This window comes from Monodelphis domestica, chromosome 5, assembly GCF_027887165.1.
Source record: "Monodelphis domestica isolate mMonDom1 chromosome 5, mMonDom1.pri, whole genome shotgun sequence".
Taxonomy (NCBI): domain Eukaryota; kingdom Metazoa; phylum Chordata; class Mammalia; order Didelphimorphia; family Didelphidae; genus Monodelphis; species Monodelphis domestica.
The window spans coordinates 6,694,481-6,716,922 of NC_077231.1; the positions used below are offsets into that span (position 1 = coordinate 6,694,481).

Genomic DNA, 22,442 nt, shown 5'->3' on the forward strand with positions numbered 1-22,442 from the left:
TCTGTGCAGATGATCCCAGATCTGTGCATGGAATCATGGAACCCCACTCTCTCTGCCTCTCCCTCTCTCTCTATCTCGACTTCAGTCTCCCACCGCCAACTGCTGCCTGCTGGACAGCTCCACCTGGGATGTCCACCCCAAGGTTCAGCCCGGGGCTCTGGTGGCTGCTTCTAAGCATTTCAAGAGCTGCTGGTTAGGGGCAAGAGGGATTAGCTCTGTCCTCCTCGGTCCCCAAGGGCGAGATCCAGGCAGTGAGTGGGGAGAAGTTGCCCTTAGGAAGATCTGACTTCTCAGTAAAGCGAACCTTTCTAACCATGGCAGAGGAGTACCTCTCCAAAGTGGAGTGTGCTGCATAAGTGGGGGAGGGAGCTGCCCAGCCCCAGAGCTTTTCTCCCAGAACTTGGTGCCCATAAGAGAGGGCATTCTTTTGGAGGCACTTATGTCATCTGACATCCCTCCCAACTTGGCATAGGGGTCAGCTCCAGGGGAGTCCCTCCTACGTGCTGATAAATGGTTAAAACAATCAGCTGGAAGGGGGGAAAGGCACACCTGATACTCAATCTGCATTGATAACATTTTCTTTAGCACTTTCTTAAGCCTAACAATCAACAAAATGATAGATCAAATTATAAATGTTCACAATGCAAATTTAACAATCAGCTCTTCCTAGCTGGTCCAAGCTGATTGGAGAGAGATGGAGAGTGGATTGAACCACACTCTCTTCCCCATTCTATTATGCTATATGTATTTTAGAAAGGTGTAAGGGGGCAGCTAGGTGGCTCAGTGAATTGAGAGCCAGCCCTAGAAACAAGAGGTCCTGGGTTCAAATTTGATTTTTAGACACTTCCCACTAAACTTCCACTGCCTAGCTCTTACCACTTTCCTGCCTTAGAACTAATATACTGTATTGATTCTAAGATGGAAGGTAAGGGTTTAAAAAAAAACAAAAACACTTCCCAGCTGAGTGACCCTGACTAAGTCACTTAACCCCCACTGCTTAGCCCTTGCCCTTCTGTTTTAGAGAAAGTAAGGGTTCTAAAGGGGGTGAGGGTGGGGGTGGATAGGGTGCTGAATTCCAAAGATGACTGATGAGATTTGGGGACCTTTGGAGAGTGACCATCATCGGAAATGGTAGAGGGCAGAGCAGGTAGTTGATGAGACAAGGCTGAAGCTCAGGAAATATTGGGGCCAGAGGACCTGTGCAGAAGTGAAACCTGACCCCAAGGCAGCAATAGGATGAAGGGAGCAGAGAAAGCCTTGGGGAGCCAGCACCACGGACACCAAGGAGGAAAAGGAACCAAGCAGGAGCAGTCTGCTAGGGAGCAGCCAGACCACAGATAGCCAAGAAAAAGCCAGAGTGGGGGCAGCAGCCGCAAAGAAGCTTTAACTGAAGCAGGTGCTGTTGACAGACTCAGGGCTGTAAGGCAGCCTTGGATTTCGCAGCCAAATCGAATCCCTGGGCTAGCCCTTGGCTCAGCACAGGACCCCAACTTTCCTGGGCTGTTTGGGCCAGAGACGAAAGTAGAATGGGGGAGCCCTGGGAAAGGGCTGGACCTGGAGGCAGGAGACCAGTTCTGGATGGGTGCGTTCTGCTAAGGCCCTCCCCCACTCGGCCAGCCTCGATTTCCCCCCATTAATAGCCCCTTTGTGAGTCCCGGTGAGGGAAGCCCTTTGTAACACTTAAATTGTAAGCGGATCTTGTCAAATAAAGCTCCAGGGACTTGGGCCCTGCTTCCTCCCCACCCCCACCCTAGTACCCTGGGGAATTGATGCCAGAGGAAGAGGAGGGAAGGGCAGGGCAGGAAAGGGAAGGAAAGGAGAGAAGAGACGGGAAAGGGAGGGGAAGGGGGAGGAAATCGAGGAGGGGATAGAGGGTGGCGCCTCCCCGCTGCTCCCCTTCACTCCACACACACATACCCCCCACCCCTGCCTGCCCGCAGGTAGTTGGGGCTGCTTCCCAAGGGAAGAGGAGGAAGGACTGGGGTCACGTGGGGCTCCACTGCCGGAGGATCTAGAGAGGCTTAGAGAGCCCCGGGTCAGTGGGGGAGAGACACAAAGAGAGTCGAAAAGAGAAAGCGACTGGGAGACAGAGACAGAGACAGACAGAAAACCAGACAGACAGACAGAGAAAAGCAGAGACAGAGGCAGAGGGAGAAAGCTCCAGACACCAGAGAGGAAAGAAGGAGGTGACGCACTGCAAAGGAGAAACCGAGACCAGAGACAGAGAAAGAGGGAGAGAAAGCAGCAGAGGTTTGGAGGGAGAGAGAGAAAGAGAAAGTACCAGAGAGTGCGTTCAAGAGGGAAAAGCAGAGAAAGAAAAAGGAGGGAGAGAGGGGGTGAGAGAGAGAGAGAGAGAGAGAGAGAGAGAGAGAGAGAGAGAGAGAGAGAGAGAGAGAGGGAGAGAGAGAGAGAGAGAGAGAGAGAGAGAACAACCAGAAGAAGAAAGAGAAGGAGGAGGAAGAAGAAAGGGGGCTCAGAGGAGAGAGCGCGCGGGATCGAGCGGGGAGTGGCCCCTTCACTCCCGGGGGCCCAGGGCGGGGCGAAGAGTCGGGGGAGGGCAGCCCCAGCCTCTCGCCTCCGGGAGCTTGGGGGGAAATATCCCGGGTGCGTGTGTGCGTGCTTCCACACGCGCCTGTCCAAAGTGAGTGTGAGTGCGTGTGAGCAAAGGGGGTCGGCGAGCTGGGCGGCCCCCTTCTGGCAGCCATGAGTTCCCCTCCGCCCCCCCGGAAGGGCTTTTACCGGCAGGAGGTCACTAAGACAGCTTGGGAGGTGCGGGAACTCTACCGCGACCTGCAGCCCGTGGGCTCTGGGGCTTACGGGGCCGTGTGGTGAGTGGGGGGCACGTACAGGACCGCGTCGAGAGGTGGTGGGAGGGTGAAGGGGACACTAGAAGGGTGAGAGATTAGCGGACCTGCGTGTGATGGGAACTCGGATAGGGGCTCCCCTTCGTGGGACCCAGCCCTGGCTCCTGCTGCTGCTGGGTGAACTCAATCCTGCCTGGCCCCCCAGGGTCTGAATGTCTCAAAGTCCCCAGGAGGCGGCAGCGAGAGAGCCCCCCCCCCCCAGGGCGTATCGAAGGGAAGGAGGGGACCCCTTTTCTCCAGCTCGGGCTTCCTGTGGGGAGGGAGGGAAGAAGGATCCGGGACCCTGGTCCTGGCTGGTTCTGGCGGGGCTCTCACTCCACCTCACCAGCAGGGGTGGTTGAGTGCTCCGGTGTCGGTGTCGGCCCGCAGCTCGGCCATTGACAGCAGGACCGGCACCAAGGTGGCCATCAAGAAACTGTACCGTCCCTTCCAGTCGGAGCTGTTCGCCAAGCGCGCCTACCGGGAGCTGCGGCTACTCAAACACATGCGCCATGAGAATGTGAGTGAGCCCTGTAACTACCTGCTCGCCTGCTCATCAGGCTGCCCGCCTACTCGCTGGGAGGCCCCCTCTACTGCTGGCTTGTCCTCACCCCCAACATACAGGACCAGAGAAAGATCGAGTGGGCACTGCCTGCCAGCATAGGGCCAGGGGCCCAAGTCTCCCCAAATTCCTCCTTCACCCCCCCCCTCCCTCTTACCTTCTGTCTTAAATTCAGTTTCAAAGCAGAATAGCAGTAAGGCTAGGCAATGGGACTTAAGTGACTTGCCCAGGGACACCCAGCTAGGATGTGTCTGAGGTCAGTTTTGAACCCAGGACCTCCCATCTCCAGGCCTGGCTCTCTATCCACTGAGCCATCTAGCTACACCCCCCCCCCACCTTCCCCTCTCTTTTATCTGATATAGCAGATTATCTAGGAAGACTGAGAAAGCATCTTTCCCTGCCATTTGGCCTGCCCAGGTCTTTGAGGACCTGAGCAGGGCCAGCAGGATGGCAGCCCCAGGCAGGTGGTCTTTAGGGTACAAGTAATGATGAAGGTAGAGGAGAAACAAAAGCGTGGAGTCTGTGCTTGAGTGCCTCCCTCAACCCCACCCACCCCACCTTTAAATCCAGCACCTGCTGTGTTTCCGGAAAATGCCCCGCTTTGACCCCCCTGCTAACGATGGCCCGAATACTAAGGGGCCAGCCTGGCAGAGAGAGGCCTGGGGAGTCTGAATGCCTTAGCCCTCATGAGGTGTCCTGGGACTAATGGGTCTGGAGAGTCTGAGCTCATGCTGATCTGCCAAGGACTAGAGTACTGGGTTAGCCCAGCACCTTCTTCCCCTCCTAGACGGGGAGTCCCCAAGGAGGGATCCCCAGCACCCAGGATGTTCCTCCTGGGCAGACGCCCAGGTTTGCCTCTCCAGAAGTGAAAATTGCTCCTTAGGGAACTCATTGTCTAATAGACAGTACATAACACTGTTCTGTGGTCTGTGAGGCCTGAAGGGACAGCTCAGGGCTGGCCTGTGGACATCAAAGAAGGCTTCTCAGAGGAAGGTGCCTCTGACTTTAGCTTTGTTCTAGGTTCAAATGTGGCCTCAGACACTTCTAGCTGGGTGACCCTGGGCAAGTCACTTAACCCCCATTGCCTAGCCCTTATTACGGTTCTGCCTTGGAACTGACAAGTATTTATTCTAAGACAGGAGGTAAGAGTCACCAAAATAAATAAATAAGTAAAATAAAGATGGGTCCAGGCAAGAAGAAAGAAGGACATTTTAAGGCAGGGGGATTTTCATGACCAGAGGCTGGAGAACACTGAGGGGATCTGGGAGACCCAAAATGCTCCATGGTGGCTGGAGTAAAGATCACTGGGCTTCTAGAAGGCTTTAACATTTACAAATTATTCTTTAAATTATTATTATTATTTAAAGCCTTACCGTCTGTCTTAGAATTAATAACAAGGCAGAAGAATGCTAAGGGCCAGGCAATTGGAGTTAAGAGACTTTCCCAGGGTCATACAGCTAGGAAGTATCTGAGGTCAGATTCGAACCCAGGCCTGGCTCTCTATCCCCCGAGGCACCTCGTTGCCCCCTACAATGTACTTTACACATACTTTGGGCAAGTCATTTAGCATCTCTCAGAATGTAGGGGAAGGTAACACGTATCTATTAATCAGCACTTTACACAGATGATCTCATTTGAGCCTCATAATCTCTGGGAAGTAAATGCTGTTATTATCCCTACTTTGCAACTGAGGAAACTAAGGCAGTCTGGTTAAATGACCTGCTCAGATTTGAACTGGGGTCCTCCTGATTCCAGGTCCAGAGCTCTTTCCATTGCACCATCCAGCTGTAGACAATGCTCGAACCTCCCTCCCAAAGCTGGGATAGCCAAATAAGATAACATGCTCTGCAAGCCTTAAAGCCCTACAGGAATGCTAATTGTCATTATTGTCCTCATCACTTGAGCCTCACAGCCATTCTCACAGGGAGGAAGCAGAGTATCATCCCCATTGTTCAAGTGAGGAAACTGAGGCTCAGAAGTCACATCACTATTGAGTGTCTGAGGTGACATTTGAACTGTGGTCTTCCTGGTTTCAAGCCCAGGAGCCTACCCACTGTCTTTCAGTATGGAGTATATCAAGGAAATAATGCCCTTTGGGACTAGGGAATGGAGCATTCATTACCCAGAAGGCAGCGGGTGAGCAGGGCCCCAGGCAGATTATTTTGGCAGCAATGTGAGGGATGGACTGAAGGGAGAAGAAGGTGGGAGGAGAGGTCCGAGCAAGAATGCTCTTACATTGATCCAGGGAAGCCATAAATGATGAGGGGGAGGAAGGGATGGAGCGGAAAAGCCCCCAAGAAGGAAAGCTCCCTTCTCTGCCCCCTATTCCAAGGTCTGCCCTTGGGGGCACCTGTGCCAGCGGGAAGGACACAGTGCAAGTCTGATTTTCCTTCTGGGGTCCCCCTTCTTCTCAGTGGGTCCTGAGATCCTGAGAGGTGGGAGTCCCCACACCCTGGTCCTCCTCTGCAAGGGAGATCTCTCTAGTCAGGTGACACTCTTGGGACCTATTTCTTCATCTGGAGTATTGGGTCTCCTCTTGGTCCATTCACAAGCAAGGGAGTGGAGGATCATCCTTTGCTGAAGAAATGAGAAATATGTAGCCTAGAGAAGGGGTGGAAGGGGAATAAAAATTTATGGAGCACCTACTGTGTGCCTAAGTGCTTTATAGACATGTTCTCATTTGATCCTTACAACTACCTTTCAAGGTAGATGTTATTACACCCATTTTATAGTTGGAAATTGAGGCAAACAGAGGTTGAGTGACTTGTTCAGGGTCACATTTAACTAGGGGCTGAGGCTAGATTTGAACTCAGTTCTTCCTGACTCCAGGCCCAACATTTTATCGAGAGGCACCAGTTGCCCCCAAGAAGTGGAGGCTTGGGAGTGGGATGGCATGTGACAGCAGTCTTCAGGTATTTCTAGGTCAGGTTGTAATGCAGAAAAGGGATTTGCACAGCTCTGCTTGAGCCCCCCATTCTCCAACAGAACCAGAACTGTCAGAGGAAGTAAGGGGGGGGGCAATACGAGCTTGCTAACATTTACAGTGGTCTGAAATGAGCAGAATGGGCTGCCTCACAAGGTAGTGAGTTCCCCATCTCTAGAAGTGTTCAAGCAGAGGCTAGATGACTCTTCAAGGGGATTGTAGAAGGATTCTTGCACAGAGGGAAATTGAACCAGACCCTTTCTGAGGTACCCACCACTTGCAGCACTTGAATGCTGACATTTTATGGACCAGAACTGATCACAATGTAATAGACCTTCCCACTGGATAGCTATTGAAGGTTACAAATCAGCCTTTAAGCCAGTGATGGCAAACCTTTTAAAGTCAGAGAGCTGGGCCACGCCTCCACCCTGCCCCCCCCCCAGACCAAGTGATGCACCCAGCTTCCCTCCACCCAGGCCCATGCCATGCCCCTCCTCCCACCAAGTGCTGGGCACTCCCTGCCCCTCTTCTTACCCCTCAGAGAGGAGGGAGAAAGCACTCCCATAGGGGTTCTGAGTAGTACTCAGAAAGTATAGAGACGGGAAGCCAAGTGCTCTGCTCCCCTCCAGCTCTGCCACCTGTGAGCTGCCCACTTTACCTGCTGTGCACTCCCATTGGGTTGCTGAGCAGAGGGGTGGGGAATGTGAAACAATGTCACCAGGCATAGTGGAGACGGGGAGGAGGGCAGCTCCACTTGAGTCTCTCTGCCTTTCTATTAATGAACTGGGGGGTGGGGTAGGGAGACTATCTGCTGACAGAGAGTGCTGGTGTGCCATAGGTTTGCCACTGCTTTAGACATTTATTCAGGATTGTGGTCAATTCTAGAGAAACAAAGAAGCTAGAGGATCCTTGCCCTCTGGGAACCATTCTAGCTTCCAGAGGCAGGCAACATGTTCCCAGATAAAGAAGGACTTTGTTTATAGCCACTTCCTCTGGGAGAAAGCCATAGAGATGGTATTAGTCCCATTTTTCAGATGAGCTGGCTCCGAAGTAATGAGAGCTTTCTGTAGCAGGCACTTTACACCAACCCACGGTGGAGGCTGTGGAGCCCAGAGCCTTGGAAACAGGTCCCATGGGGATCACTACCTTCTCCCTACATAATATACAAAATACAAAATCACATTCCAGCCCTCACTCAGGGCCAGAGAGATGTGGCTGCCCTTTCCTCGGGATTTAGCCTGTTTTAAGCCAGCTTCCCTGGCCAGAGCAATGTCCAGAGACCGAGGGTACAGAGAGACTGACCGGGGATCCTAGTGATGAGGCGGGAAGGAAGGAAGGACAGAGAAGCTCTTCACTCTAGGGGTTGTGTGTGTCTGAAGGAGGACAGAAGGAATAAGAAATTGGGAGGGGAAGAGGGAGCTGGAGACAGGCTAGATGGCAGGCTTATCAGCAGCACTCTCTTTGCCAAACTCTATAGCCCAGAAAAACTGGTTTACAAGCTCCTCTGCCATCTCTCATCTCCGGGCTTTTGCCCAGAGTGTCTCCCTCCTCACCTCCACCTCTTAGAATCCCAAGTCTTCAAGGTGCCAGAAGCTCCAGCTTTGGGAAAGTAGTAAGTCCTGGTGGTAATGGGGGGAGGGTCCCCCTCTATGTCTGTGAATCTCCCTACCTTGGGCTTTTTCTTTAAGCCAAGCTCCTGTCTGTCTAGTTTACTCAGCCTTCCAACCCTGACTTGGCCAGAGGTCATGCCCCCTAGACCCAGCCTGTCCTCCAACACATCTGACCCATTGGGGAGGAACCCAACAGGTTCTGCCATTAACTGCCTTATGTAATCTTGGGTAAATGCCTTCCCCTCCCTGGGCCTCAGTTTCCCCATTTGTAAAATTAAGTTACTAGATGGTTTTTGGCAGCTCTAGAACTGTGAGTCCATGGTCTCATCCCTCAGACCCTGAGAAGTGTCTTCCTTTCCAGACTTCATTTGGAGGCTCTGGCCCATGGGGGGGCCTCTATCCCAGCACTGGCAGCCTAGATCAACTCCTGGGAGCAGGCTCAAGAATCAGGAAGTGCACAGGCTTGGGGCTGGCCTGGACCTCTGGTTTCTGAGAAGGATAGAACAGCCTGTGCCCAAATAGTGATGTGACCTAACACTCAGGACTCCCTCAAACCAGGCTAGAACTTGCCCTAATAGAATCAAGCTTGGGATGGAACAGAGTGGAATTTCGCCACCACAGAGAGCCCCTGGGAAAGCCCTGGCCTCGGGAACCCCTGCCCTGGTGTGAGCAGGAGCCCTGGTGAGGGCAGGGTGCTGGGGGATGGCTAGAGCTCCCACCCCATTATTTCCCTTAAGGAGCCCTTGCCTTGAAGTTCTAGAAGCCCCTCTTGCCTTGCTGACAGTCTGCCCTTGGTCTTGGCACTCACTGAGCCTGGGATGGGGATGGAGAACCAATGAAGAGTTGGGGGTCAGCCTCAGGGAGGAGAGGAAAAAGCCACATTGGCCTCAGGACTGGGGCCTGGGCAGCTGTGGGTACTGGGACCCTCAGAATGTGAAGGCTTTCTGTTCTTCCTTCGTTTCAGTCAGGTCCAACTCTCTATGACCCCATTTGGGATTTTTTTGGGCAGAGATACTGGAGCAATTTGCCATTTCCTTCTCCTGCTCATTTTACAGATGAGGAAACTGAGGCAAACAAGGTGAAGTGACTTTCCCAGGGTCATACAACATTTGTGTGTCTGAGGCCAGATTTGAAATCTGGAAGATGAGTTCCTGACTCCAGACCCAGAGCTCTAACCACTGTGCAACCTAGCTGCCCCTTAGAAATTTACAGTCAGGGATAAAAGTCCCAATGTTTATAGTCTGTTATCTGTGGCAAAGCCTTCATGTTCTTGGAGTCCAAGTACCCAGAGCTGCTAAAGGAAGGCAGAAAATATGGTGAGGGCTGGTGGGCAAAGGGGGAAGATCCAGGAGCTGGGGGCCATATGGTGGCTCCTGCTATCCCAGCAGCTATCCCAGCAGAAACTGGCTGCCTCCAAAGGTAGTGAGTTCCCCATCACATGAGGCCTGAAGGTCAGAGACATAGGAGGGTTTCCTGTTCAGGTTAGAGTTAGGCTACATGGCCTCTGAGGGCTGGGTCTGGCCAGCTCAGAGATTCTGGGATCCTGGGAGGATGAGGTCTGAGCAGGGTGAAGGCAGAGGCTGACTCAATTATATCATATCAGCTCCAAAGGGCTTGTTCAGAGAAGTGGCTTTTGGGTTCTCCCTGGTTTCCTGTGCTTCCCTCCCAGGGTAGGCTCTCCTTCTGAGCCTGATCGGGGGCCTGGGGTGCAGGGAGGGAATGAGCTGACCGGCAGGCCTGTCCTGGTCAGTCACCAGCTGAAAATAACCTGTGAGGGGACTTGGGAGCTCCAGGAGCGGAGCGGAGCTGAGAGAGGCTCTGAAGACAATGGGAGGGGGGTGGCTCATTCAGGCCAAGGGGACAGCTGGGGCCGGTGACTGGATTAGGGGCTGAGCGGATGCTTGGGGAGGCATGTTTGGTGTTACCTCTGCCAAGGGCTGGTAGTGGAGGGAGCAGAGCCAGGCTGGAGCTCCCTGGAAGCCAGATAGGGTGGGGGCCAGAGATAGGTGGGATGTCACACTTTCATCGGCCCTCCCTGGCCTCAAGGCATGGTTCTTCAGTGACCAGGACATCCTCCAGGCCAGAGCACATTTTGAACTTTGGTCTTCCTGAGTCTGATGCTTTATCTAGTCATGGGGAGAAGGTAAAGGAGTCCAGAAGTCAGAATTGGAATGAGGGTGGCAGGGTAGAAGCCACAGAAGTGGGGGAGCTGTTTGCCTCCACTCCATGCTTGGCCTTTCTTGTTTGGGTGACTTGTTAGTTGTGCTGTTGGGTGCCCAAGGGAACACACAGGATTCAGCAGTACGGAGGGCCTCCCCGAACTCTTCTGTTGGGCATAGTCCACCTCAGAGGCTCTCCTTGCCCTGCTGTTCCAGGCAGCTGGCCCCTGGCTACCCAAGAGGGCAGATGGAGCAGCCTCTGATCTCTGTAGCTAGTGAATAAAGGAAGGACCCTTTCCTGGGAGGAGGCTTACTCTTTCTCCACCTTCTATCCATGACTGGATAAAGCATCAGACTTGGGAAGAGTTCAAAATGTGCTTCACACCCTTGTGCTCTGAGGTCACCTCCCAGCCTCAGTTTCTCCATCAGGAGAATGGGGATAACAATAGCACCTTCTTCCCAGGATGGTTGTGAGGGTCAAATGAGATAATATGGAAGCAGCTTCGAGCCTCTAGAAATGGAAGCCATTATTACTGTCTCTCAGGCTGCTCTGTCTCCCCAGGTGATTGGCTTACTGGATGTCTTCACCCCGGATGACACGCTGGATGACTTCACAGACTTGTGAGTAGATAGGAACCCATGGTGGATGGTCATCTACATGTCCTCTACCTCCTGGGGGGGGCCCTGCCCTCAAGGAGCTCCCAATCTGGGGGGATAGAGGAGGAGCAACCCTAAACCCAGCCTGGGGCTGAGAGGAGGGAGGAGAGGAGGCTCAGCATTGGGGAACCATCTTCAGGAGATGGTCTAGATTGCGCTTGTGGGACTTCATTTTCTGTCTCTCTTGCTCCTGCCTCCTCTCACCCTCCAGGGACTTTCCAGCTGGACAATGGATGGGCAAAGGGGCAGGTGTGCCCAGAGGCCTGTGCTCGCCTCAGACTTCAGGCCCTGAGGGTGTTGATAGGGTCCCAAAGGTCTCTCCCCTTACTGATCCCTGACTGGTCTCTGGTTGATGGTGGAATGGGGAAGCTGTTTCTGTTCCTTTTCTTGGGGACCACTGAAGCAGGGAACCCTGGCTTGGAGCTGGGAAGGGGAGCAACCCCTGGTGCATGGGCAGGAGGAGAAGCCAGAGTTTCAGGCAGACCTAGATTCTCCCCTTCCCATCCCCACCATCCCCCCCCCCATTCACCCATGTAGTTAAAACCCAGCCCATTTCTCAGAAATCTCCCTTGGGCCCTGGGCAGGAGAGGGTGATAAGCCCTGGCCAGAAATATGGTCTGTTTCTTTGTGCCCCACATCCCTCCATCACACCAAGCTTCCTGAACCTCCGAGGATTGAAGGAGCATGTCAGCCCTCCCCGGATTGTCCCACAGCTTGAGACAGATGGGTAAACTGAGGCAGAGCTATGGATTTAACAGGATCCTGGAAGGGACCTTAGAAACTTAGAAATGAAGCCAGGTGTGGGGACATCTGGAAGCAGTGGAAGCACTGGAGGCAGGGAGGGATGTGGAAGGGGAACACCTGAACATCTGAAGGCTGTGCCTATCTCCGTCCAAGTGGCTGCTGGGAGCCTAGTGGGAGACAGGTGGCATTGGAGAGGCCACCATGAAGAGGAGGACCAGCCTTGTTCTCCTTGGCCCTAGAGGCCAGACAGGATCAGCGTGGGCCCAGAGGCTGCAGGGAGGCAGAATTAGGCCCAAGGTCAGGAACAGCCCTGCTGTCCCAGAGAGGAGTGGGCTGATCTGGGGGGCTCTCTCTCCCTGGAGGCCGTTGGGCAGAGCTGCTTGGCATAGATTAAAGCAGTCCTGCTCTGAGACTCCGGGATTTTGTCCTGAGCCAGAGGGAGGAGGCTCCCCCCAGGCTAACCCAGCTCATTGGGAGAGACTTCCTGCCCCCTGCCCCGCCCCTCGCTGAGGTCACCTCACTGCTATCTGGGCACGGTCCTGGGCCTTGTGGCCCAAGGAGGTGACCCCTGAGCCTGGGGGCTTAAAGACCAGTAGGGAGTGTGAAATATAACCCTGGACACTGGGGTTAGAGATGAGGAGCGTAACCGGAGCTGGGGTAACTTTCGCCGGCCAGGCCTGAGCAGGGCGGCAGAATCCTCTGTCCTGGCCTCTCCGCAGGCCCTGACTCAGCCACAGCTCCCTAGGGTGGGCCTGGACATGCCCCTCCCCTGCCCTCCGCCATCCAGGCCCGGATGTTTCCCTCGCCCCCAGCCCCCTTTGGAATTCTCTCTGACCAGTTAGGACAGATTCGCCAGCCTTTCTCTCCTGGGAGGGGGAGCCGGGCGACGCTCTCTTCTGGTCTGCTCCCAGAGCTGACCCTCCTGGCCATCCTCAACTTCCTTTCTCTTCTCCGTCCTGCTGAGCTCCTACCTTGCTGCCTTCCTCTCAGCCTCAGCCCCTTTGTGCCTAGGCCTGGCACCGTCACGCCACACAAGCTGGGTTCACCCTTATCGCGGGGCGCCCTCCTTGCCCTCTGCAGCTTTTGGCAGGGATCGGGCTCATGCTGTTGTCTCCTGATTGTCCTCCTCCCTGGCCGCTCCCTCCCTAGGTCCCCTGCTAGCTCCGTGTGGGCACCTGCAAGGCTCGGCTCTCTCTGGGCACCCATTTTCTTGCTCAGGCTGGAAGGGCCCTTTGGCAACCTCCAGGCCGTCCCTCTGAGAAGTCAGAGGCCACAGACCTTTCCTTGGGCTCATGGTGAGGGGCCACAGAACCCACACCACCACACTGGCCCATCAGCCTCCTCCTCCTCCAGCATTCCCGAGCCCTCTTCCCCTCTAGGCCCAGCTGCAGGCCTCCAAGCATCTTGGAGGCATCCTGGCCGGCCCTCCCTGCTACCCAAAGAGCCTGCCAAAAGTCAAGGCCATCATCTCCCCTCCCCACTCCCAGCCAAATCCTGCTCTTCTGAACCCCTGACTGCCTGCAGCTCCAAATCTTCTCTCCTTCGTCAAGGCCCTTCAGCTGGACTTGGCATTTGGCCAGACTCCCCCTACTGGCCGCCCAGACCGGGGTACCCAGGGGGATGGGGCACAGCCCCTTCCCTGGAGGGCCTGGAGCCCGATGGCGGGATGGGACACGAACCCAGCCAAGTGAGGAAAGAAGCATCTTGCTCCTGGAAACCTGGAATGGGAAGAACTCGTTTGCAAGGGGCTGCTAGGTGGCACAGTAGATAGAGTACCCGGCTTGGAGTCAGGAGGATCTGGATTCAAATCTGGCTTCAGACACTTCCCAGCTATGGGAAAGCCCCACTTGCCTAGCCCCTGGAGTTCATGCTAAGCCAGACAGGAAGGGTTTAAAAAAGAAAACAAAACAAAACCTTTTACATGTGTCGGGATCAGAAGGGATGGCTGCCAAGCTAAGTCTTGAAGGGAGAAAAGGAATTCCACAGGCAGACATTTCAGGCATTTGGGCAAAGAGAAGGTAGACTCAGGGCAAGAACAGGTACCAAGGGGCAGGTAGGCGACTCGGTGGATAGAGCACCAGGCTTGGAGATGGGAAGTCCTGGGTTCAAATGTGGCCTCGGACACATCCTAACTGGGTGACCCTGGGCAAGTCACTTCACCCCCATTGCTCTTCTGCCTGGGAACTGACATACAGTATCAATTCTAAGGTAGAAGATAAGAGTTTAAAAAATAAAAAATAAAACACTAGGTACTAAAAAAGGAGCTCCATTTGGCTGGAAGTCTTGCAAGTTAGAGCTTCATTTCTCTCCCATCCATCCCCTTCTTTTCACTCAGCCCCTGGTTGTCTCCTTCCTGGACTATTAGAATAGTTGCCTACTGGTCACCCAACTACCATTGTAATGCTGAGGCAGAGTTCAGTGACTTACCCAGGGTCACCCAAGTGGGAAATGTCTGAGGCCAGAATCAAACTGAGGTCTTCCTGACTTCATACCCGGTGCTCTACCCACTGTCCCATCTACCTGCCCTGTTATTATTATCAACAACAATAATATGAACAATATTCTATCTTGGAAAATAATACATGAGTCTATTTATAATAATTATTATTATTCCTAGCCACTGGCGAGCTTTTAGATAGTGTCCTTTATGTGCCAGGAGGCACGTGCCGAATACCTCTCTGGTCTAACATCCCTCTGTTAGTCCTGTCCAGGTTTCAGGAGGAGGTCTTCACCGCTGCCACTGCAAGCTAACCACTGGGATTACTGAGGTGTATACAAGCCACAGAGACATTCGAGCTGGTCCTGGCCCATCCACAGGCTGGGACCTCATCTTTGCCTGACCTGGGATGAGGGAGCTGGAGGTCTACTTGCTCCCAGTGGGGCCACTCTCTCCCTGCTGTTCTCTGGGGGCAGCTGACCCCCAGCCCCATCTGGACCCGGCAGGCCTTGGCAGGTCAGATGAGGCCAAGCACCAGTGCTAGGAGAATCCCTCTAGAGACAGATTGCCCTCCAAAAGGTTCCACCAGGGAGCTGAGCTGCCTTCATTTCCCCATGCACTTCTCCCGGGGAGGGAAAGGAGATTGCTTGTTGATTGAGCCCTCCTCTCCCACCATGTGTGCATAGCTTTTGGTCATTATCTGCTTTCTGAGAATGGCACAGCAAAAATGCTTTGGGGAGGCAGCACTGGCTGGCTCTTGCTTTTTCCTTTTAAATCCTTACCTTCTGCCTTAGAATCTGTACTGCGTATTGGTTCCAAGGCAGAATTTAGCAGAAAGGGAGAGGCATTGGAGGGGAAATGACTTGCCCAGGGTCACCCAGAGAGGACGTGTCTGAGGTCTGCAGACTGAGCTCTCGGTCTATGGAGCTTCCTAGCTGCCCCCGTGGCTGTTTCTTGGTGACTGAGGCTGTGTCCCTCCTGGGCTGGGTGAGGTGACGGGGCCTCTTCTCCCTGGCAGTTACCTGGTCATGCCATTCATGGGCACGGATCTCAGCAAGCTGATGAAACATGAGCAGCTCAGCGACGACCGGATCCAGTTCTTGGTTTACCAGATTCTTCGGGGGCTCAAGGTCTGTCCCCAGTGACCTGTGTGACCTTCATACGCCCTAACACAGAGGCCTCCTGGGCCCATTGCACAGATGAGGACCTACGAGTCTTCTAAGCCCAGTGACACCCACTGCATCTGGCCAGGACAGCCAGTCAATTCCTGGGGAGAGTCTGAAGCAGCCAGTTAGGCGTCACCAGAGAGGGAGCAGGGTGGGGGGTCTCTGGGTCCTTGAGGAGGAGAAGGGTCTGGGGTAAACTTGGAGCTCTTCCCTGTCCGCCTCAGCCTCCCAGACAGCACTGACTGCACCTCTCTCTCTCCTGTAGTACATCCATGCTGCTGGCATCGTCCACAGGGTGAGTGACCCTTTTCCCTCGGGGTAGGAGATGGGGCAGTCCGGGGAGTCCTGGGTGCACAGCTTGAGCAAAGACCCTGGTATCCTGCCTCCCAGCCTGGGCTCTCTCCCCTTCCCCTTCCTCGCCATGACTGAGGGGTTTGGGGGGGTGCCTTGGGTTCGAGGGATATGGAAGGCTTAGGGACCATCTGGGAATGGGATTGGGGAGCTAGTGGGGCAGACTACAGTGGCCTTAGATGCCCTGTGGGCCTGTGCCTCTTAAGTAGCTGGGGTTGGGGCAGCACTGGAGAATGATGACGTGGCAGCTTGCTTCCCCCCTTCAGGATCTCAAGCCTGGTAACCTGGCAGTGAATGAGGACTGTGAGCTGAAGGTGAGGGAGACGGCTGGGTCGAGAGAACAAGGGGGCAGGGGAGGCCCCACACCAAGACTGGCCTTTGTCTGCACTGCTCCTTCATCTTCTCTTCCCCACACGAGGCCATGAGGGCAGCCGCACAGAAGAGGACTACGTGTGACCCCGGGCCCCCCCTTGGGTGGTTCTGGAGCTGTGGGGACATCTGGGTGGTATGCCTCCCCCCCCACTTCCCTGCATCTCTGTCCCCCAGATTCTGGACTTTGGCCTGGCCAGACAGACAGACAGTGAGATGACTGGCTACGTGGTGACCAGATGGTACCGGGCACCTGAGGTCATCCTCAACTGGATGCGTTACACCCAGACAGGTAATGGCACCTCAGGGACCCCTGGCTGGGCCTGACGACAAGGAGAATGGAAGGGAGGTGGTCTTTGGCTGTGTAGTTTTTTCAGTGATGTATTCGGGGTGGGGGGACAGGGAACAGAGCCCCTGGGCTCAGGGGCGGCCAGGAAGAAGGAAGCCTGAGTCTGGACACACTGAGCCTGGAAGGTGGCTTGTAGATGGAGGGAGATCCTGGGGGACAGAAGTGTTACTGGCCTAAGGGTGGGAGAGGCTGGTGTCAGGACAGACTTCAGAGGAAGGAGCCCCTGGAAGGCAGCCGCCTGGTGACCATGATCTCTGGGAGTGGGGCAGTGTGCCAAGGGGCAGTGTGGGCAAGAGCCCCACTCACCCTCTCCTGCCAGCCTGACATGGCTGGGCCGGGCCCATGTTTCAGTGGATATCTGGTCTGTGGGCTGCATCATGGCAGAGATGATCACCGGGAAGATCCTTTTCAAAGGGAGTGACCGTATCCTCCTCTGGGGATGCTAACAGGAGAGGGATGGGGAGGAGGATGGGAGGGCAGCCTGGGAACAGTTCATCCTCACCACCACGGAGAAAGTGTCAGGTCAGGGTTTCATGGGGAAAGCTCCCCAAATAGGTCCCCAGAAACAGAGCACTACCCCAGCCTTCACGGATTGTCCCTAAACAGCTTAAAAAAAAAGAACCCCAAATTAGTCATAATGAAAATTGTGGTGAATGGAAAGTGAGGAAGACACAGGTTCAAATCCTGCCCCAAACCCATTCTGGCTGGGTGATCCTGGGCTAGTAATTTATGTCCTCTGTGCATTCCTCAAGAGAAAAATTGCAGGGAGTTTATTGGTGTGCCTACTAGAGGGAGTTTCTACCCTGGGTGACTTCATAACCTAGGCTGATGAAGCCCCTCAAAAGGTAGGGGGTATTTATTTAGTTAGTTATCTTTATTGGCATGCAAAACACACCTCCATATTGTCCTTATTGTAGAAGCATAAAAGTGGGCTTTGATTCACATCCATCTGCCCTCTCTCTGGGGGTGGACAGCATCCCCCTCATCAATCCTTCAGGATTGTGCTGAGAGCCGCCCAGTGGGCACCCTCCAGGGTTCTCCCAGTTCTGCTCATTCCCCTCCTCCTCCTCCCTTCCTGCAGGTCTTCCCGGCCCTTTCTGAAATCCTCCTCTTCCTCCTCCTCCTCCTTCTCTTCCTCCTCCTCCTCCTCCTCCTTTCTTTTTTTTTTTTAAACCCTTACCTTCCATCTTGGAGTCAATACCATGTATTGGCTCCAAGGCAGAAGAGTGGTAAGGGTAGGCAATGGGGATCAAGTGACTTGCCCAGGGTCACCCAGCTGGGAAGTGTCTGAGGCCAGATTTGAACCTAGGACCTCCCATCTCTAGGCCTGGCTCTCAATCCACTGAGCTACACAGCTGCCCCCTCCTCCTCCTCCTTTCTTACAGCACAATAGTGTCCCATCACCAACATGGACCACAAAAAGAGCAGCTCTAAGTATTTTTGTACAAGGAGGCCCTTCCCCTTTTCAATGATCTCTTTGGGATCCAGACCCTTCAGGCATGTTTCCAAATCGCCTTCCAGAATGGTTAGATCAGTTCCAAGGTGAGGAATATGGAAAAAGCAGTTCACCAGGGGCAGCTGGGTAGCACGATGGCTAGAGCACCAGACTTCCAGATGGGAGGTTGCGGGTTCAAGTTTGACCTCAAACACTTACTAGCTATGTGACCCTGGGCAAGTCACATAACCCTGACTGCCTAGTTCTTGCTGCTCTTCTGTCTTAGAATTGATACAGACAGAAGGTGAGTTAAAAAAAAAGCAGATCACCCTGACCCCAGGCCTGGAAAACCAGAAGGGGAGAGACATCCTAGGAACACAGAATCCAGCTCTCCTTGGCCTCCCCGGCTTGAGCGGGTTGTGGGGAGGGTGCTGACCTCTTGGCTTGGCCTCCTTGACTTGGCCTTGCCTGGGCAGACCTGGACCAGCTGATGGAGATCATGAAGGTGACCGGGACACCTCCCCCTGAGTTCGTGCAGCGCCTTCAGAGTCAGGATGTGAGTGTCCTTGGGGGTGGGGGTGGGCAGAGCCTGGGGCTGGACGGAGCCAGTGCCCTGGGCTGAGCCTTGCTTCCCACAGGCCAAGAACTACATGGAGAATCTCCCGGAGCTGGAGAAGAAGGACTTTGCCTCCATCCTGAAGAACGCGACCCCCCTGGGTAAGTGAGGGAAGCTGGGAGCCGCCCAGGCTTTCTGTCTCCTGTGATATATTTTTATAGCCCTGCTTCCTAATACCCACCAGCAAGCATAAATTAAAAGCCTGCTGTATACCAGACCCTGTGCTACAAAGAGAGGCAAAACCACGGCCCTCAAGCTGTGGCCGTGACTAGGTGCAAGGGTTCTGGACCCCGGCGCTTCAGTGGTCCAGGAACTCTCAGGGGAGGATATTCCCTCCACCAACGCAGGTCTCTGCTTTCTCTCCCTCCATAGCCTTCGAGCAGTTGGGATTCCACCGGGGTCATGTGTCAGACAAAGGCGACTCTTGAAACCAAGACTTCTGGCCAGGAAACTGATGTATAGACCAAGAGCATAGGCAGACCAGGGGGAGAGTCATCTGAGAAGGAAAGCCTCCAGCCTCTAGGGCTGGGCTAGAGGGAAGCCATAGGGCCAAGGGAGGAGAGGAAGCATTCCCCTGTTGGGAAAGGCGTGCAGACAGCAGAAGCCTGAGCTAGTGACTGGGGACCACTACCTGGGGTCTGGGCTGCTTCGGTTGGTTTTCTCAGCTGGGGTGCACCCGCTGAGGTTTCTGGGTCAGAAGTTCCTTCTGCTCCCCCTGGAGCTCCCACCACTTCCCTGTGTCCGCCACGCCCTCCCTCTCCACCCCCAGCTGTGAACCTGCTCGAGAAGATGTTGGTACTGGATGCCGAGAAGCGAGTGACAGCCGCAGAGGCGCTGACTCACCCATACTTTGAGACCGTGCATGAATCTGAGGAGGAGCCCCAGGCCCAGCTCTATGATGACTCCTTTGATGACGTTGACCGGACATTGGAGGAGTGGAAACGTGAGTCCTGGCCTGCCATGCCCTGCCCCCACCCCGGCCAATTGTACCCTGGGCCAAGGGCTGGCAGAAGACTGACTGATGCTGCCCTCTGCCTGTCCCTCTCCCTGGGGATCTCTGTTTCTTTTTCCCTACACCCACCTACCCTACACCTTCTCTCCCTCTTTTTTTTCTTGTTTCCTTTCTGGTTTTCCTTCTTCCTTCCTTCCTCCCTCCCTCCCTCTTTTCCTCTTTTCTTTCTCTTTCTTTCCTCTTTTCTTTCCTTCTTTCTTTCCGTCTTTCCTTCTTTCTTTCCTTCTTTCTTTCCTTCTTTCTTTCTTTCTTTCTTTCTTTCTTTCTTTCTTTCTTTCTTTCTTTCTTTCTTTCTTTCTTTCTTTCTTTCTTTCTTTCTTTCTTTCTTTCTTTCTTTCTTTCTTTCTTTCTTTCTTTTTCTTTCTTTCTCTTTTCCTCACATCCTCTTTCTTTGTATCATTGTTTCTTTGTATCTTTCTTTTCCTCACTTCCTCTTTCTTTGTATCTTCATTTCTTTGTATCTTTCTTTTCCTCACTTCCTCGTTTTTGTATCTTTGTTTCTTTCCTATCATCTCTCACTGCCTTTTCTTTCTCCATGTCTCCTCTCCCTCTCTCTCCCTCCCTCTCTTTCTCTCTCCCTCTCCCTCCCTCCCTCTCCCTCTCTCTCTCTCTCCCCATTATTCCTGCACTTCTCCCCATTTCTCTCACTTTCTCTGTCTCCCTCCCTCCCTTGCTCTCTCCCATCTTTGTCTAGGAGTCACATACAAAGAAGTCCTCAGCTTTAAGCCCCCTCGGCTTCTGGATGCAAAGGAAACATCTCTGTGATTCCATGTGGAAATGGAAAGAGGTCCCTCAGGTTCAGGCCGGTAGGGACCCTTGTGGTAACCTGTAGTTTAAGGTGGGACTGGGTGCCAGCAGTGATTCCTGGGATGACTCTGGAGGGGATCCGCTGGCAGTGACCCCAACAGTGACTCTGGGATTGGGATCAGGGCACCCTTGGGGTAAACTGTCCCTCCCTCAGGGTTAGGATTTCCTTTGAACCACATTTTGAGGGTGAGGATCTCTTGGGAGAGGGGAGTCACTCGTTAGTGAGGGGGGGGACAGATAGCCCCCCCAGGTGACTCTGGAAGAAACCCTGCTGTCCTGCAGCCCCTTCTTGGGCCACACACCCAACAGAGGTCTTGGCCCCTGATTCTGATCTCGGGTCGCTGGTGGTGATTGCTGCTCTGTCTCATGCCTGGGGAAGCTTGGGCTTCCAGCTTTGGTGTGTTCAACTGCTCCTCAGAGGTCGTCAGAGCTGGGATCCCTGTCTCTGGAAGGGACCCCACCGGGGCCCAGGTGGGCAGCTGTGACTCAGGGACAACATCCCTCCTCACCCCACCCCAACGTGTAAATAAACACTCCTGGCATATGTCCCCAAGGAGAATAAACTGTTTTTGTAATAGCCTGGGCTTTGGGAGGAGGGAGAGTCTTACTTCTACAGCTCCCCCCAAAGCAATGTGTCCTTCTTGTTCAGGCCCAGTTATAGAGGGGTGGGTTCCTGCTGGGAGTGGGCCATGAGGAGGCCCCCATCCTATGGGTGTGGTAGGATTGAGGCCACTGCTGGAACCTGAAAGGATTGAGGCATCCTGAATTGGACACCTGAGAGTGTGAGCTGGGAATTCAGAACCTAGAACCCAGACCTGAGGACTCTGGTACTTGAGGCCTCTCCCCTGGGCTAACAGCATCTGCTCAGGAGGCTGAGCTCTGAGCTCCAGCCTGGGCAGGGGGTTAAGACTGGGTGGAAGAGAACAGAGTCCATCTGGGTTTGAGGTGGGGGCCAGCATTTAGCCAGACTCCTGGAACCAGGATTAAAAGAACCTTCAGAGATCTGAGCTCCTGCTGGGCCTGCCAAGAACAAACCAAATGCCTTTCAAAGCAGCATTTTCAGACAAATTCAGCTGTGGTGGGGATGGAAGTAGAGGAAAGAGAATAGGAGCCTTGGGGGGATGGCTGGAGGGGAGACCCTTGGAGAAGAGGAGGCTCATGGGGATCTTGAAAGATTGCTGGGCAGGACAGGGGTTCGGGCAGGCCTGTTCAACCTGGTCCCACAGAGCAGAACCAGGAACAGTGGGCAGAAGTTTCAAGTTGGCTCATTGAGGTTGGAAGACAGGGAAGCTTTCTAGCTCAGAGTGGAATGAATGGGCTGCCCAAGAGTGGTTAGGAGGGTTGGAGGGCCCCTCCCCATTGGAGGTCTTCATTCAGAGGCTGGAAGAGCATCTGTTGGAGTAGAGCATTGTTTTTAAGGCTTTGGGGATTAGACAAGATGACCCTTCCTCCCACATCTAAAATTCTGTAGTTCTGATGCAGGTGGGCCTGGGAAGAGTTTATCCTGGGCTGTGGCACCCATCTGGTAGCAGCTTCCTTTTTTTGTCTAATTCTTGCTAAGTTTAGGAACATACATTTAGAAGTAGAAAAAACCTTAAAGGCCATCAAAGCCAACCCCCTCATTTTACAGGTGAAGAAAGTAAGAAAAACAAAAACAAAATAAAAACAAGCTAGTCAAAGCAAAAAAAAAAAGAAGAAGAAGAAACTGAGGGAAGTGTTTGGCAAAGGCAAACTTGTCCAAGGTAACACAGCTAGTAAGGAAACCATCCCCCCTTCCCAAAAGGCAATCTTCCAGCCTCTAAAAGAAGATCTCTGCTTAGTGCAGTGATGGTGAACCTTTTAGAGACCTTGTGCCATGCCCTGTCCCTCTTACCCCATAGAGGGGAGGGAGAAAACACTTCCATTGAGCTTCTGAGCAGGGGAGTGGGGGATGTTAAAAAATGTCATCAGGCACAATGGAGAGGGAAGGGAGCAGCTCAGCCTAAGACCCTCTACCTTTCTAGTAAGGGGGGGGGAAGCAATGGACTTGAGTTCAAGTCTGCCTTCCAACACTTACTAGCAATAGGACCCTGGGAAAGTCATTTTACCTCTGTCTCAGTTTCTTCATCTGTAAAATGGGGATTGATAATAGCATCTACCTCCCAGAGTGGTTATAAGACTAAAATGACTTAATAAACATTTTGCAAATCTTTAAAACCTTAAACCTAAACCTTAGCTGCAAATTCTAATGCCTTAGTGTAGCGTTCCAGCCATCCAGTCCTCATTATGGCTCTGTCAGAACTGATTTAGGCCAATCTCTTTTATGGAGGGGAAAGACTCCTAGGGAGTTCAAGTGACCATCCCAAGGGCATCAGCAAAGTCATTGACAGAACTGGGACTAAGATTGAAGTCTCCAGAATCCA

General features: G+C 53.5%; 1 protein-coding gene across 1 annotated transcript; it reads left to right on the forward strand.

Moving 5' to 3' along the window:
• Nucleotides 1-1,899: 1,899 nt before the first annotated feature.
• Nucleotides 1,900-20,593, forward strand: MAPK12 (mitogen-activated protein kinase 12). The gene is made up of 12 exons (XM_001362184.3): nucleotides 1,900-2,828; nucleotides 3,234-3,363; nucleotides 10,660-10,718; nucleotides 14,954-15,065; nucleotides 15,367-15,396; nucleotides 15,719-15,766; nucleotides 15,999-16,113; nucleotides 16,522-16,593; nucleotides 18,082-18,161; nucleotides 18,244-18,322; nucleotides 18,991-19,164; nucleotides 19,928-20,593. The coding sequence occupies exons 1-12, from the start codon at nucleotides 2,704-2,706 to the stop codon at nucleotides 19,996-19,998; spliced, it is 1,095 nt and encodes a 364-aa protein (XP_001362221.1). The 5' UTR covers nucleotides 1,900-2,703; the 3' UTR covers nucleotides 19,999-20,593.
• Nucleotides 20,594-22,442: the final 1,849 nt, after the last annotated feature.

Bases quoted from the DNA above. Each gene is read 5' to 3' on its own strand.
- MAPK12 (XM_001362184.3), top strand. From the start codon at position 2,704: ATGAGTTCCCCTCCGCCCCCCCGGAAGGGCTTTTACCGGCAGGAGGTC. The intron at 2,829-3,233 runs GTGAGTGGGGGG...GTCGGCCCGCAG, and splicing joins GGGGCTTACGGGGCCGTGTG to CTCGGCCATTGACAGCAGGA. The intron at 16,114-16,521 runs GTAATGGCACCT...CCCATGTTTCAG, and splicing joins GATGCGTTACACCCAGACAG to TGGATATCTGGTCTGTGGGC.